This window comes from Spea bombifrons, chromosome 3 (assembly GCF_027358695.1).
Source record: "Spea bombifrons isolate aSpeBom1 chromosome 3, aSpeBom1.2.pri, whole genome shotgun sequence".
In the NCBI taxonomy this organism is placed as follows: Eukaryota; Metazoa; Chordata; class Amphibia; order Anura; family Pelobatidae; genus Spea; species Spea bombifrons.
In genome coordinates, this window is record NC_071089.1 from 90,436,491 (window position 1) to 90,451,116 (window position 14,626).

A 14,626-nucleotide genomic window follows, 5' to 3' on the forward strand; every position below is an offset into this window, starting at 1 on the left:
TTTGCAATCCTTGCTAGTCTGAAAAAAAAAAATGATATGAGTTTTAAGTTCGCTACACACGTAACGCCATCAAGGGAGTGCCGGGAGCTTTCAGCCAAGCCTAGCCTAATGGCCGAGTAATAAAGCTGCAAATGTTTTTGGTATACAAAGATACCATTATGTGCGCTCTCTGGTCAAAACACTCAGCGAAGGGGGTACATTGAAAACATGTAAAAGGAGCATGGAGAGGATCCAGTCACCATGTAAATACTGTCTAATGTCACTGATGTGTGGACTCCCTGGGGGTTATATAGGGAATTGCAAGTAAACATCAAAATAAAAAGCTTTAGGTAATCTTGTCCCCTTCCTTTGAGACCTCCCCCTGTATACTGTGTAGAAATATGTGTTCAACTCATATGGGAACACACATCTACACTCAAACTGGAAAAATGAATCATTTCCTTATAGGCAAAAATGTCCCCGTATCCTTACTTTTGTGTAACTGATATTGCAGAGTGATCTTAAATAATAACATAAATAAGTTATGTTTTCACTGTTTGTTGTCGGAATTTTTTTTTTTTAAAGTTCAGTGTTTTTTTTTTCTCTTTCCCCCAGTGGTATATGAACACAGATCACGCCTAGAAAAATCATTGCAAAAGGAAAGACTTGAGCATAAGAAAGCAAAGGAAGGTAAATATATTTCAACTTTGAATTGTGTGATTTCCCAGGGAATCTTTGGAACAAAGTATTATAGCACATAATAATTGCTTAAATAAAGTCAGCACAGTTAGAACATATTTAGATATTGAACGGTATAAGATACTTTTTTTTTGTTTAAAGATATTCAAATATTAAAGTATACTGAACAATGATATTTTTATATCATTATCATTATATTTGTATATATGTTTAACCATTTCTGTGCCCTAAAGAATATGTATGAAATCCCTGGCACACGTGTGTTAAAAGCCATTCCCCATGTAATCCAAAAAGCCAAACCCCTTAGTAACACGTCAGATTCTTGTATTTATGGAAATATTCTATGCAGATGACAGAATCACACACAATTAATGATTTCACTTGGTGTCCAATAAACTGTGAAATTACATTTTCTCCTAAAAATCTGATCAACGGTAATGAGAATTATCAAATGGGAAATGAAACATCATTCACTTATTTTGGGTGTTAAAATGCATAATGTTAGCGTATAGCAAACTGAATTTTGTGTGCTTACATGTGCTTTTACGGCAAAGATCTCACCTTCCACCCCAAGGAAGTACATAGTGAAATAGGAATGTTGGGATGCAGGATGACTTCAGACTTTATTTATTTGCAAAATCGTCCCTAACCATTTATTTTATAATATTTAAATATTTTCTATATATGTTTATACAACTTTTTTTTTATTAAATGTGCCCGAATTCCAAAAAAATGCAATTCTGTTTTTTTTTTTTTTTTAATTCTATTCTTTCCCCCCTACTAGATTTTCTTGTCTACAAATTAGAAGCACAGGAGACATTAAATAAAGGAAGGGTAAGCTGAAACTGATAGTTTGCATTTTTCTGTTGTCATTGTATTGAACATATCAGAAGTGTTCTTTGCACAGTGGTTATTGACATACCTGGGAATTGTCCTGGTAAGGCTCCCCAAAGCTCGCTATCTTCAGGGGAGTTACTTTATGAGGAGTGGGGTTCAATGAGTGTGTGTTGTACCTAAACAGGGGAATGACTATGTCCTTACTCAACGGTATCTGTTAAGTGTGAGTGTCCTTAAAGGGGAGTATGCATGGACATTACACACTATAGCAATGAAGATGTCTTTCCAGGATTTTGAGACATTTTGTTTTCTTTTTAGTATCAATGATCTCAGTGCTTGTCCTTGTTCTGTTTTTTTGCGTTATCTGCAATGTACATATTATAATAATATGTTTGGATCCTTACAGCAAGATTCAAACAACCGGTACAATGCCTTGAGTGTGCAGCATCAAATGTTAAAGGTAAGCGTCAATGACCAAGCTTAATATTCACTAAATATATCATTTTTCTGCAGTCTATATGAACCAAATGGCCACTGCTGATATCCTAATTTATAACTATTCTGTATATATATATATATATATATATATACCGTATTGGCTCGAATATAGGCCGCACTTTTTTCCCCCACTTTAAGACTTTAAAGTGGGGGTGCGGCCTATATTCGGGGTCTAGCGCCCGACGCCCGGGACATGCAGTCCCGGGCGCCGGGCAGGCAGCGGGGTTAGGATACAGATCCCCCGCAGCGGTGCAGGGGACCTGCATCCTACTCTCGGATGTCCTCAGACAGCCTCCCCTGCCAGCACTTTCCACGGGGGGGGGTGCCGGCACGGGAGGTTGTCTAAGCGCATCGTCTGGACGGTCACCGGCTGCAGCGATGCGGGTAAACAGCCTCCGGGTTGTTTACCCGCATCGCCGCAGCCGGTGACCGTCCACACGATGCGTTTTGCCTCTGCCCCCAAGACTTACCGGAGCAGACTCCCGGGTGTCTTGCGGGGCGCCGGCGGGGGACATCTACGCAATACGCGTATACAACTTCCGGTTGTATACGCGTATTGCGTAGATGCCCCCCGCCGGCCCCGCAAGACACCCGGGAGTCTGCTCCGGTAAGTCGGGGGGGGGGGCAGAGTGGCATATCTCGGGGGGGGGAGGAGGGCAGTGGCAGCATATCGGGGGCAGAGGAGGGCAGTGGCAGCATATCGGGGGCAGAGGAGGGCAGTGGCAGCATATCACGGGGGGGCAGTGGCAGCATATCTCGGGGGGGGGCAGTGGCAGCATATCTCGGGGGGGGGACAGTGGCAGCATATCTCGGGGGGGGGGGACAGTGGCTGTATATCTCGGGGGGGGAGACAGAGTGGCAGAATGTTTTTTTTTTTTTTTGGTGCTTTTTTAAAGAAAAAAACTTTTTCTTTAAAAAAGCACCAAACTTTTAGGGTGCGGCCTATATACGGGGGCGGCCTATATCCGAGCCAATACGGTATATATATATATATATATATATATATATATATATATATATATATATATATATATATATATATAATCTGTAATGACAAATATATATCATATCAAATTATAGTCTACCTACTGGCTGATGTTGAAAGCATATTTACTTTTCTAAGAATTTGAATAGGTGCAGCAATAGTCCATGATTTATTTATTTAACATCACTACCTCGTATTTCAAATAATCGGATACCCCTCCCATTGTCTTTATTAACTCCCGGTTCAGTTTAATATTGTAATAAAAGTTACATGGCACAAGTAAAAATTAGGGTGATGTCCCCTTCTACAGAGATCCACAGAATCTGAATGTGCCTACAGACTATTTAATGATGGATCTTATTATTATTTATTGTTTTATATAGTGCCATCAAATTCCGTAGCACTGTACAATGGGTGGACAGGACATAACAATTAGTATGTAACAAAACAGATTGACTAACAGAGACTGTTACAGCTGAGTAGGGCCCTGCTCAAACGAGTTTACAATCTAGAGGGATTTAGGGTGTATTACACAATAGGTAAAAGTGCCGTTGTAGGGATAGACCACCCACACTATTAAAAGTATTGCAGGAGAGGGACTAGGAAAGGTGAGCTAAAGGAATATGGGAGGGCGTTAATGTGCTATGTTGTAAGCCTCCTTAAAGAAGTGAGACTTGAGGGATTTTTTGAAGCAATAAAGGCAGGGGGAGAGACGGACAGACCGGGGGAGAGCATTCCAGAGGATAGGGGCAGCCCTTGAAAACTCTTGTAAGCGTGCAGGAGAGCTAGAAATCAGAGGAGAGGATAGAAGGAGATCATTGGATGAGCGGAGAGACCGGTTAGGAGTGTTTTTAGGGATGAGTGAGGAGATGTAGGGAGGGGAACTGCTGTGAAGGGCTTTGAAAGTAAGAGTGAGGATTTTGAAATGAATCCAGAAACAAACAGGCAGCCAGGGGAGAGACGTTAGTAAAGCGATGGGAGAGGAAGATGAGTCTTGAGGGGTGAGATAGTTAAGTGGGAGACCAGCTAAGGCATTAGTGAAAAGGTGAAAAATTTGTAAAGAAAAAGTTTTCTGCATACTAGCTGATTGTAATGATATATATATATATATTGCTCAATAGATCTAATTGGTTCAGTTAATATTACGATATTTTGTTTCTTGAAGAGTCAACATGATAATCTAAAAAAACAGCATAGTGAGCTCCTGACTGAGCATCAAAAGCTAGGAGAAGACCTGACAAGGACATTTAGTGACCATAAAGAGAAATATATTCAACTACAACAAGAAAAAGAGCAGGAACTCTCAAAGCTGAAAGGTAATGTAATGTTCAATCCAGTATTGTGTTTTTGTCTCCCCCCCCATGCCTTGCCAACACAAATAGACAGTGGTATGTATATTCTGGCTGGGCGCTGGCCTAGGCCTGATCCAGGTAGGCATACTAGCCATACTAGCCATACCTGCCATCCATCATATCCAGCCACTCTGCCTTTTATAAGACATGGAGCGGCTGTGCATCAGGGGAGCCTGATCACCCAACATGGCAATCTGACCCTCGTTTATATGGCTTAAGGAGGACTACGACCCCCTCAACCTGCTGCCCCAGGCCTAGTTGGTGTAGGCTAGAGTATGCCACGGCAGACAGGGTGCATATGCCGGCCATCTAATGCAAGCACCTAGTTGCGCCTCCTGCTGTTGCTTATGCAGGGTGAGCTCACTCCTGCAAACGTTTCTTGCTAATATGAGTGATTGAGATCTTTCAGGGTTTTCTTCTCCAAATTTAGATGTTGGAGGATGCTTTAACATCTCGACGCCCCAACTTCATTATGCGTTATGAAGGATCAGTCCCAGGGAACTGCTCATGTATAAAACCAAGTTGGCTGCCCCTTATAATGGTCTAATTAAAGCAATGAGTTATAAAGCTTGCCCCCCACACTAAACTGTGCGTTATAGAGGATTGTCTCGGCCTATCCTAGAAACAAAGAATTTCAGAACAGATAAGAACCATTCAGCCCATCTAGTCTGTCCGTTTTTCCTTGCCGGTGTTGGCCCTTCATAATGCGTGGTGAAGTGAGCTAGTTCAAACCACAACTCTCCTGTAAACAATTCTGCCAATAATTTGTTGATTGATTATATCGACTATACAAGTTACAACAAGTAATACATGCAAAATAACAAAATTGCTTCCCCTTGCTGTGTGCAAAAAACGGTATAAAATCCATTTCTGTGAATACTGAAAAGAATTCCATTTTATAAACATGGATAGATAAGTTCTGCGTTATATCATGTACACCATAGGAACTTTCTCCTTGTCGTATGTTGCATGGATAAAACAAGTAGGTTATATTGTAGTGTACAGACTACACATTTACTTTTTCTATATCAAATATGGCAGAAAATGTCTACAATCTGCGTGAAGAAAATAAACAACTAAGAAAAGCCCATCAGGATGTTCACATCCAGCTACAAGATGTCAAGGTAAAAACTGTGATATATCCTATCACCATACAGTAGTTCTTTTAACCAGGAGAGCTTTCCTTTATAAAGGTTAATTGAAGAGAAAGTAGATGAACTCATCAGATGAAATTTGATTTATCTAATGGTGCCTTTGCCAAAATCGGCAATAGATTTCAATCGATTACACTGATTATAAAATAAATGAAAGTTTGTGTTAATTTATGTAGTTGGCTAAAGTTAGGAATAAAGCTGTGATAGTAACAGCTGCCCTTTAAACTTCTATGCATTATAATAGCTGAGTCTATAGACAAAAGTGTCCCTAACGTACACACGCATATATGTTACTGATTAAGATTTATTTTCAATTCTAAGGTTGTAGTTTCATTAATTTTTCATTATTGTAATGTTTTCCAACATACTGTAGCTATTAATTTTCATCTGCACAGGTGCCATCTACTTGATATTGGCATAATCCTTAAATGCTCCTCAGTATATTTAATCAGCATTGTTATTTTCCATTGTTGGATTTTCATTTTTATTAATTGGCATCAGCACTTCATATTTCAATACTATATCTTATAGTCCTCGGTGGGTGATCTTTTGAATGAATTCTAGAATGGGGTTTAACGCAAACAGGCAAAAAACAAAGGCGAAGAACAAATTATGTAATATGATGAACATGTGTAGCATGTATGTGTATAAATATATACACATACATACATACATACATACATACCTACCCCTTGTACAATTATTACGTTTGTTCTATGCTACTAATTAGAATGTTATCACTGGTATCTGAACTCCTTATGGTCCATACTGCTACCCAAGCTCCTTTAGGCTTCTAGATCTGTTTGTTTGTGTCCACTTGTTCCCTGTAAATTTATACGTATTATTATTATTATCTTTTATTTATATAGCACCAACAGTTTACGCAGCGCTTAATACAATACATATATTCAAGGGGTATGACAAGACGAGAATTGACAGACTAAGACAAACTAATACATTAGGTGGAGAGAGCCCTGCTCGCAAGCTTACAATCTTGAGACTTATTCCAAATGCTGTAGAATTAAGTCAGTTTAGCTTTGCCAAGTTACATATTTATAAGATGATAGCACTGTATATCCCAGCGCATTATTGGTTCGTGCCTCATTATGCTACAAAGTACATCATGCAAACAATTCTCCTTTCGATGTAGCAACAGCATAAGAACTTGCTCTCTCAGCATGAACACGTTGTACTGAGCTTGGACAGCCACAAGAGTGCACTGGCAGCTGCGCAGGTCAGAAGAAAGATATTCTCCTTGCATCCTTAACTACTCTCTTTCCTTCCTTTAAATTGCAGTGTGTTCGGCTTGCATGTGGAAGACAATTTGTACTCTAACCCTCTGGGATCCTTGCGTTTTTATTCGTTGTACTGTTAAAACGGTCTGTGTAAAACAATCACCGCTAACAGACTAAATGCACTTCTCTGCTTTATCTCCAGTTTGACTTCATTCTTCAACAACGGATGTGCTACCTTGAAACTGATTTCAGGCAGCACATCTATTTCGGCAACTAATGTTTTACTTTTCTCCCGTCATCTATAAAAGGTTGCAGTGACTGTATATTGTTTTAGGTGATGGCTATTCTCATCCATCCAAAGTCTATCCGATCTTATCATTGGTCAAGACCAGTATGCTTGTAGATGGAGTGGGTACATTGTGGGTTATTTAGAAAGAGAAAATCTGGTGCAAAACCTGAAAATGTGACTTTTCACCATAAAAGCAATATTCCTGATAGCACCATTCGATTAGTAGCTTTGGTGAATAAATCAGTTTTTCACACCGCACCTCACAATTGCACTTTGTGTAAAACCTCCTTGGTCTTTTTCTGGATTTAAGGGATTTGGGGCACATTGCTGGCAATTTTTTTTTCTTTATTTAAGACTTAATTGAAGGCTGTGTTTCATCTAATACACAATCTTTTAATAATAAGTTACTTAGTTGATGTTAGACATTTTGGGCCAGAGTGCATTGCTCTCTACGTGATGGCTTGTCTGAGTATTGCTCTACTTTTAACCCCTTAAGGACAATGGGCTGTCCCTAAACCCATTGAAAATAATGCATTTTGAGCAGGTACATGTACGGGCTTTGTCATTAAGGGGTTAAACTGGTTTGTCTCTGGGCCTTCTAGACTTGCTTAGTAAAGCCATGTTTGGCCTCTCAACTAACTACAACTCCCATGACTGCCAAGCAGCCACCAAATTGTAGTTTATCAGCACACTGGAAGAGTTAAGCAAAGTTATAATATAACAATATGTATTTTGTGAGCTCCAGTATATACAGTAATCCAGTATGTTTCCTTCTGAAGACGTTTGCCTTACAATAACTCTACTAATTTACAAATACCTGCACTTTTCTATTTAGCTGTTTTTTCATCTGTTGGAATGGAGCAAATGTGTTAAAGGGATTCTAAAAAAAAAAAAACTGGTTTGGATTTATATTCCAATTTTTAAATAGTTGGCAACCCTATTGCTATCAGGGCCGGTGACATTGCCGGGTGAATCGGCTCTCTGGTCCTCAATGTCAGGGGTGCCACTGATGCCTTCCAAATGCGTATAGAACATGCAAAACCGGCCTATGCCTAGACTGGCAAAGTAAAAAAAGAAAAAAGCTGTCGGCCCCGACTATTTGTCAAATTGCAATCTGCCAAGATTTGAAGAAGATTTAACTCTCCCTTCTACAAGCATCAGGATTACATGACTTTAATTTATTTCCGATAAATCCTAAACCAAGAAATCCCTTTGACAGTTCTTGTTTGGTTCTCCGTATGAAAGTAAAAAAAAAAAAATCTAATCTATCAGCAAACCTAATGCTTTCCTCATTCTTTTTCATTCTGCAATTTCAGCAAATGCCTTTATTTCCTGATGGATGTGTGTTGGCCACACGTGGGCATACAAGGTGCTCATCTCAGGTTAAAACACAGTGATGAAGGTATAATAATATAATGCTCTTGTGTACTTTTCAGAACCAGGTAGATGAGTTTATACGGTTAAAAGAAGCACTTAATAAAGTGCCAAGTCTGCGTCAGACAGAACAAAACGCATCCACAGTACAACAGCGGCTTATTCCACCAACTGAAAGAGTCCGTGAGCAACCCACAGAACAAGAATTACAGGTTAATAAAGAATCACAACAGGTACTTAGCGGGAATGGTATATTCTGTGTAGGAGCAATATTAGTAAGATTGTAACACTTTTTATTACATATTTATTAGATGGTTATAAAGAAGAATTCTAAAATATGGTGATATGCTCTTCTGCACTGTACAATGTAATAGGGTTAACGAAGAAGCTGTCATACAGTGAAAGGTCATAAGGGTCTTGTCTGCATAAAAAAAAATAGATTTTGTGCCATCATTATTAATTTGCTCAGCAACATATTAATTTGTGGTGCATGGTAGTAAACTGTTGTAAAGTGCTTTTAAAATGAAGCATTACAATAAATTGTTTCATGGTTTTTTACAGATACCATTTTTTGCATTAAGTCGGTTTCAGTGCAGACATGTCTATATGAGATGCATAATAAGGGCAATTGTATAGGGTATTTAAGTTACAGAAGTAACTGCACCTATAAGCAGAAAGAAGAGTCGTGTAACTGGCCATGTATAAGGTGTAGGAATTTTTTATCTGATAAAAATGGGAGGATTTCAGTTTCTGGGCATTATACTGCTACATGTGGAATGTTTTTTATTATCTGCATATTTCCCCTTAAGCGATAACATAATGTGCTCATGTCTTGGCAAATCAATAAACACCGGCTGCATGAACACCAATGTCTGAGGCCAGGGAAGATAGTACTCCCTAGGGCAGAGTTAAAGTAATGCCTCTATTTAAGCTTGACATCCAGAGTTTGCTTACCGTATGACTAGATAAGGTTTCAGAATACGCACTTTTCTATTAAACTTATATTTCTTAGAAAGGTGAGGTGGACTATACCAAGCTTACACAGTCAAACATTGTTTTCATATGTGTTTTTTCTGATATCCAGACACAGAATGAAGATGAACATGAACAGGCAGTCCAACATATAAGAGTGTCTAATGAAGAGTCTGTAAATGAGGTGAAAGAGAAATCAGATGAGGACACGGGTCAACAACAAGAGGCTGAACCACCCACTGAGCATCCTGTGGAGGTAGAAGAGGAACACAAGAAGGAATTAGAGGAGGAAGAGATGGAGCAGGTTGGAAAGCCTGAACGTTTAGTGGAAGATCAGGATCAAATGCAGGAAGAACAGGAGCACCACAGGCATTCAGAAGAAGAACAAAGATTGGAGGAAAATGAGGAAGAGACCAACATCATGCAGGGAGACAACCATGTAGAGGTGTGGAATTTACCCATATTAGTTTACCATAATGGATCCAGAAATTGAATTAAATATAAATAGCAAGTCATGCTGATGGTTACAATGAGGCATATCGCAAATGTCTCTGCGGTAAAACTCTGGGAATAGATCCCAAAGTTGGAAATTTCAGCTCACTTACATACCAATGCATCATCAAGGGTGAACTTGAGTGAGCTTCTCCTGCAGGAAGGTGTGTGTTGACCTTGTATAATACATAGTAATGTGGGAAAGCTGTCCCCACTGTACGTTATGCATGACTAGCTTATGCTTTCTAGTAGAGAGATTTTCCAGAGATGGCCTTTAATGCTTATTGAATTCAGGGTGTTTAAGCCACAACTCAATATGCTGTTATGAGACCCATTGTCAGTGGATTCTTCTGCATACATAACCAATGTAAAAGTGAGGCTCGCAGCAACAGTCACGCTATTGTTGCATGACTCTTCATTTTGCAAATAAATGCATCTCCCTGTTTTCCAATGGCCTACTGAGTCTCTGCTTGGACCCTTTTATTTCTATACATGTTAGCGTTGTAGCAGTGTTAATTCCTTAACATGCTACCCGATAGGACATGCATTGGGATAATACAGCCCGTTCCTGTACATGTGCCGCTGCATGCACAACACATTCCAAGTTTCTGTATGTCTTAATTCTGGAATCAAACCTACCAGAATGAAAATGAGAGGTGCTTCTAAACGGTGTGATAGGTACCAGTGATTAAATAAAGTGCAAATATATATGCACTAAACTGTTTGCCAACCCCAGAAATTGGATTGGCTATCAAACCTTCCCAGTATTTATTAGGTTCTTTATAAATTGTAATTTGTTTTGTGTTTGTATATTTCCCAAACCTACATTGCTTATTTCTGCTTACTTTTTGGAACAGAGTGATCCAACCCCCAAGCCTCAAAATCATTTTAAATCGGCCTATGAGGAACAGCTGGAACAGCAGCAGTTAGCAGCCCACCGAGTTGAGAAAGCCAGACTCCTCCGAGAACACCAAGAGTCCCTCCACAGACAAAGAATACAAGAACACTTTCTGCAACAGAAAAAATTACACGAGAAAGACCTGGAAGTGCAGAGGCAGAATCGCTATAGAGAAGAACAAGTGGCTGACAGAATGAGGTCTCGTATACAATCCACATTTTATTTCTTTTTATGAAACATGTATTGATTTACCGATAATTAGTAAAACCTTATACATATATATTTCTTCTATAGGAAACAAGCACAGTATGATAACATGGACCACGATATTGTACAAGGTGAAGAGGAGCAGCACATGCAAGATGATGGAGAAGGTACATATATTTGACTGAATAAAGAAAAACTAAACTCCACTGTTTGTTATTACTAAACATCCTACTTACTGGTCATTTCAATTCAAACAAATTGGGTCAGTTCATTAAAGACCGGAGCTGGTAGATTAGTTTGAAGATTCGACTCTAGATATATATATGGCCAAGGGGCTAAACCTAGTGAGCTTCTGCAGCAGGGAGAGCTTGGCTTGGCCTGTATGATGTAAATTAGTGAAAGTTCTTCAAAGGCTCATCACACATGGAAATATGTATTCTACAGGGTCAGCTGTTCTTGCTAGGGAAACATGGCCGTGTTTACCCTTCATAGTGAAGTGAGGGCAGCGTCTAAGTGGAAATGAAGAGCAACACTGCCACTTTAAAGCCCATGGCTGCTAAATTATACATGTGTGGCCACCAGCTGGATACCTGTGACCACAGTGTGTGGCCACCTGCATCCAGCCAGTGCTGCACACTGAAGGAACAGATCTCTGGTCTGAACATCAGTAAGGTAAATGTGTGCCGCCTGTGGCTCACTGTGTATTTGCCCTGTTTGCCTGATGGCCAGTCTGGGCCTGGGTAAGGGAATTGAAACCCCAACTCTCCTGCAAGCTCCGCACTGCCTTTAGTGAATAGACTCCATTGCTGATACAAATCCATATGGGTGGATTCATAAATAGATGTGTTAATTTTGCTGACAGAGTTCACCAAATCGTAATAAACTAGAAATGAATTACAAGTTCTGCAAATCTTTAAAATAACTAGATGGACAGACTAGACTGGCCTAATTATTCTTATCTGCCATCAAATACTAGGTTCTATGTAACTTTACCAAACAGTTGGTTATGTTAATACAATAAAATTATTTTTGCATACTATTTAGATTTTGAAGAATATGCTTTTGCCCAAGTTTCACACATATCCCATCTATCTTTGTGTTTATTAAAGAAATCTGGTTTGACCAGAACGTAGCCTTCTGTTGGAGTACAACAGAACTATAGAACTAGATTGTAGATTTGGCCCCATTTGGCCCATCTAGTCTGCCCATGTGTCCTGACGTAAAGACTCAAACCTTAACCAGTCCTCGGTCTTGTCTTAGATTCAGGCTATATTCAGCTCTACCACTTCTGCTGGGAAGCTGTTCTATTGAACCCTCCGTGTAAAGTAAAACTTCCTTACGTTGCATCTACACCTCTGACTCTAGTTTTAGATTATGACCTCATTTTCTAACATTTCTCCTCCTCTGAAATAAACTTCCTCCATTAACTTTACTTATAAGTTAACATCTCCCCGTCTGTTCTTTTTTTCCAGGCTATACACATTAAGGCACACATAAGATTCATTCTTAAGTGGACGTGCCGTGTACAATTCCTTTCTTTTTGGCAATCGCTTGTTCTTGCCAATGTATAATAGCGCAGATCATCTTGCAATGCTTGCATCATGGGCCATATTTATGTTTCAGGCTTGTGTTCAAGGCCCTTTCCTTGTGTTTGTAATCCACCTTAGCTAAAAATATAACCTTTTCCTTTTTTTTTAATTATTACAGCAAAAGTATTTTATTCTGTTCTGCAGCAACACTAGTGTTTTATTTATCTCCCACAGTGCAGACGGAGTCATAAAAAAAGAGCCATCTAACCTTTATTACTCAATATACAGCACTAGGTTTTTGCCAACCATTGTAAAAAACTGAAATAAATAAAAAATATATAATGCAGAGCATCATATAGATCAGCGAATGCCTCCCCTATAAATCCTTTTAAGTTTCCATTAAAGGATTTTGCAAGCAGAATGCGATCATCATGGGGAGAATAGAGAGTCCAGTTTGAAACCCATCTCAAGCAGGTCTTATGAAGCATAATAAATGGTAGACAATAACATGGAAAAGGTATTTAATGGAGGTCTCATAATGTAACACTTACAAGCCACATGGGGTGCTACCCTTTCTATTAGACTGGAGTCTTGCTGTTCTTTATTGCCACTGATGTAACTTGAAAGACTAAAATAGATGATACAAATTTGTGCAGAATTGTGTAATTCACCTTATTCAAATAGTTCTTTAAGCATATAGAGTGTTTTGAGATTCGTGTGTTACTTTTTCAGAGTTGAAGGTCAGTGGTTGCAGTGGGAAAGCCATGACAATGAGCACTTCTTGCTAATCTTTGGACTTCAGATACACGTTTGATAAATTTGATTTGTGTTTAGGATTATTGATCTAATGTAAAATGAATATTTTTACACGCAACTTTAAGTCTACACATAAGAATGGTATGGCCAATAAGCTTGTAAGGACCTGGCTTTAACCACTTTAATTCATTCTTCCATGGAATTATGAAAATGGTGTGCTTGTTATGTTTGTAAGGGAGATCTCTCTTAAAAATCCCTAAACCCTCATAATAATACTCATAACATTTCACTCCAGGAACATAATTCTTATTGCACAGCACTGTGACGATTCGCGCATCTTCACGTCTTAATTGCTGATGTAGAACGTTTCCTAAAGTCCTGACATTTCATTCCAGCTTACGAAAAGGATAATCACCAAGATGAAGCAGAAGACGCTAATAATGCAAATGAGGAAAATGGCATGGATCAGCGAGTTGAAAGCAGAGAGAAACAGGAGGTATGTTTCATATATTGAGATAAATAAGAGTTGACCGCTCTTTCTGACATCGGCCTGGCTAATGTGACGGAAAGCATCACAGCATATCGGATGCTACCGAATATAACAGATGGATTTTGGCACTGCATCTATAATACAGTTACGGTAATCGTGATTGAACCATTTTATGTGACTCCTAGAGATCTTATGGAGTGTTTTAATTTCCTTTTAATTGCTTAGTGTCAGAAAGTTTACTCCTCTTAAGTTGTTTTGTAGTATGTGTAAGTTTACCCATTATCTCGCAGCCACTATTGATCTAGAATATTTCACTTAGGGTTATAGATGAGGTTTTTTTTTTTAAGAGATTGATTTGGTTTGTTCAGCCAGACCAAATGTTTGGATAGGCAATCAAGATGACTTATGAACATTGAGAGAGAGAGAGTGACCATCCAATCCTGAGTCCTATCGTCCCTCCACCTCACTCCCCCATCTTCTTCCCTCATCCTCTTCGATAAATAGGATAATTTATTTGCAGCCCCACTAAAAACCAGAAATGATATCCAAACCTGTTCTTTATTTATCTGTGGGGGGGAAAAGTACCCTGCTAATTTTAATTTCCTTAACATAAAGTCACATCTTTACAAATTTGCATACAAAACACATTTTCTTGGGAAATCCTTGTATATGGTTGTTATTTAATCCAGATTTTTTTTTTCAAGCAAAGTACTTTTTGCAATTTTTGCATGAAAACAGAAAGGAAAATAAAAGCAGTAACACAGACAAAATATTCCAAATACCATTAATCTCCATGTAAATATTTTTTTCAGAAAATATTTTGCTTTGGCGTGTATTTTAATCAAGCACTTTAATCTTATATTCAGACAAATGTGTTATG

The 14,626-nt window shown here is 38.8% G+C and overlaps 1 protein-coding gene across 2 annotated transcripts in view; it reads left to right on the forward strand.

The window, feature by feature from the left end:
- The window catches only part of GOLIM4 (golgi integral membrane protein 4), a 36,764-nt gene that overhangs the window by 15,319 nt on the left and 6,819 nt on the right, over nucleotides 1-14,626 (forward strand). Inside the window, exons 2-12 of one of the 2 annotated variants that reach the window (XM_053458763.1) lie at nucleotides 595-669; nucleotides 1,463-1,512; nucleotides 1,922-1,975; nucleotides 4,164-4,314; nucleotides 5,392-5,474; nucleotides 6,655-6,738; nucleotides 8,465-8,635; nucleotides 9,487-9,819; nucleotides 10,724-10,962; nucleotides 11,059-11,138; nucleotides 13,652-13,752. In XM_053458763.1, coding sequence (XP_053314738.1) covers nucleotides 595-669; nucleotides 1,463-1,512; nucleotides 1,922-1,975; nucleotides 4,164-4,314; nucleotides 5,392-5,474; nucleotides 6,655-6,738; nucleotides 8,465-8,635; nucleotides 9,487-9,819; nucleotides 10,724-10,962; nucleotides 11,059-11,138; nucleotides 13,652-13,752 — 1,421 coding nt within the window. The remainder of the gene's footprint in view (nucleotides 1-594; nucleotides 670-1,462; nucleotides 1,513-1,921; nucleotides 1,976-4,163; nucleotides 4,315-5,391; nucleotides 5,475-6,654; nucleotides 6,739-8,464; nucleotides 8,636-9,486; nucleotides 9,820-10,723; nucleotides 10,963-11,058; nucleotides 11,139-13,651; nucleotides 13,753-14,626) is intronic. The other variant, XM_053458764.1, reaches the window with a different exon arrangement.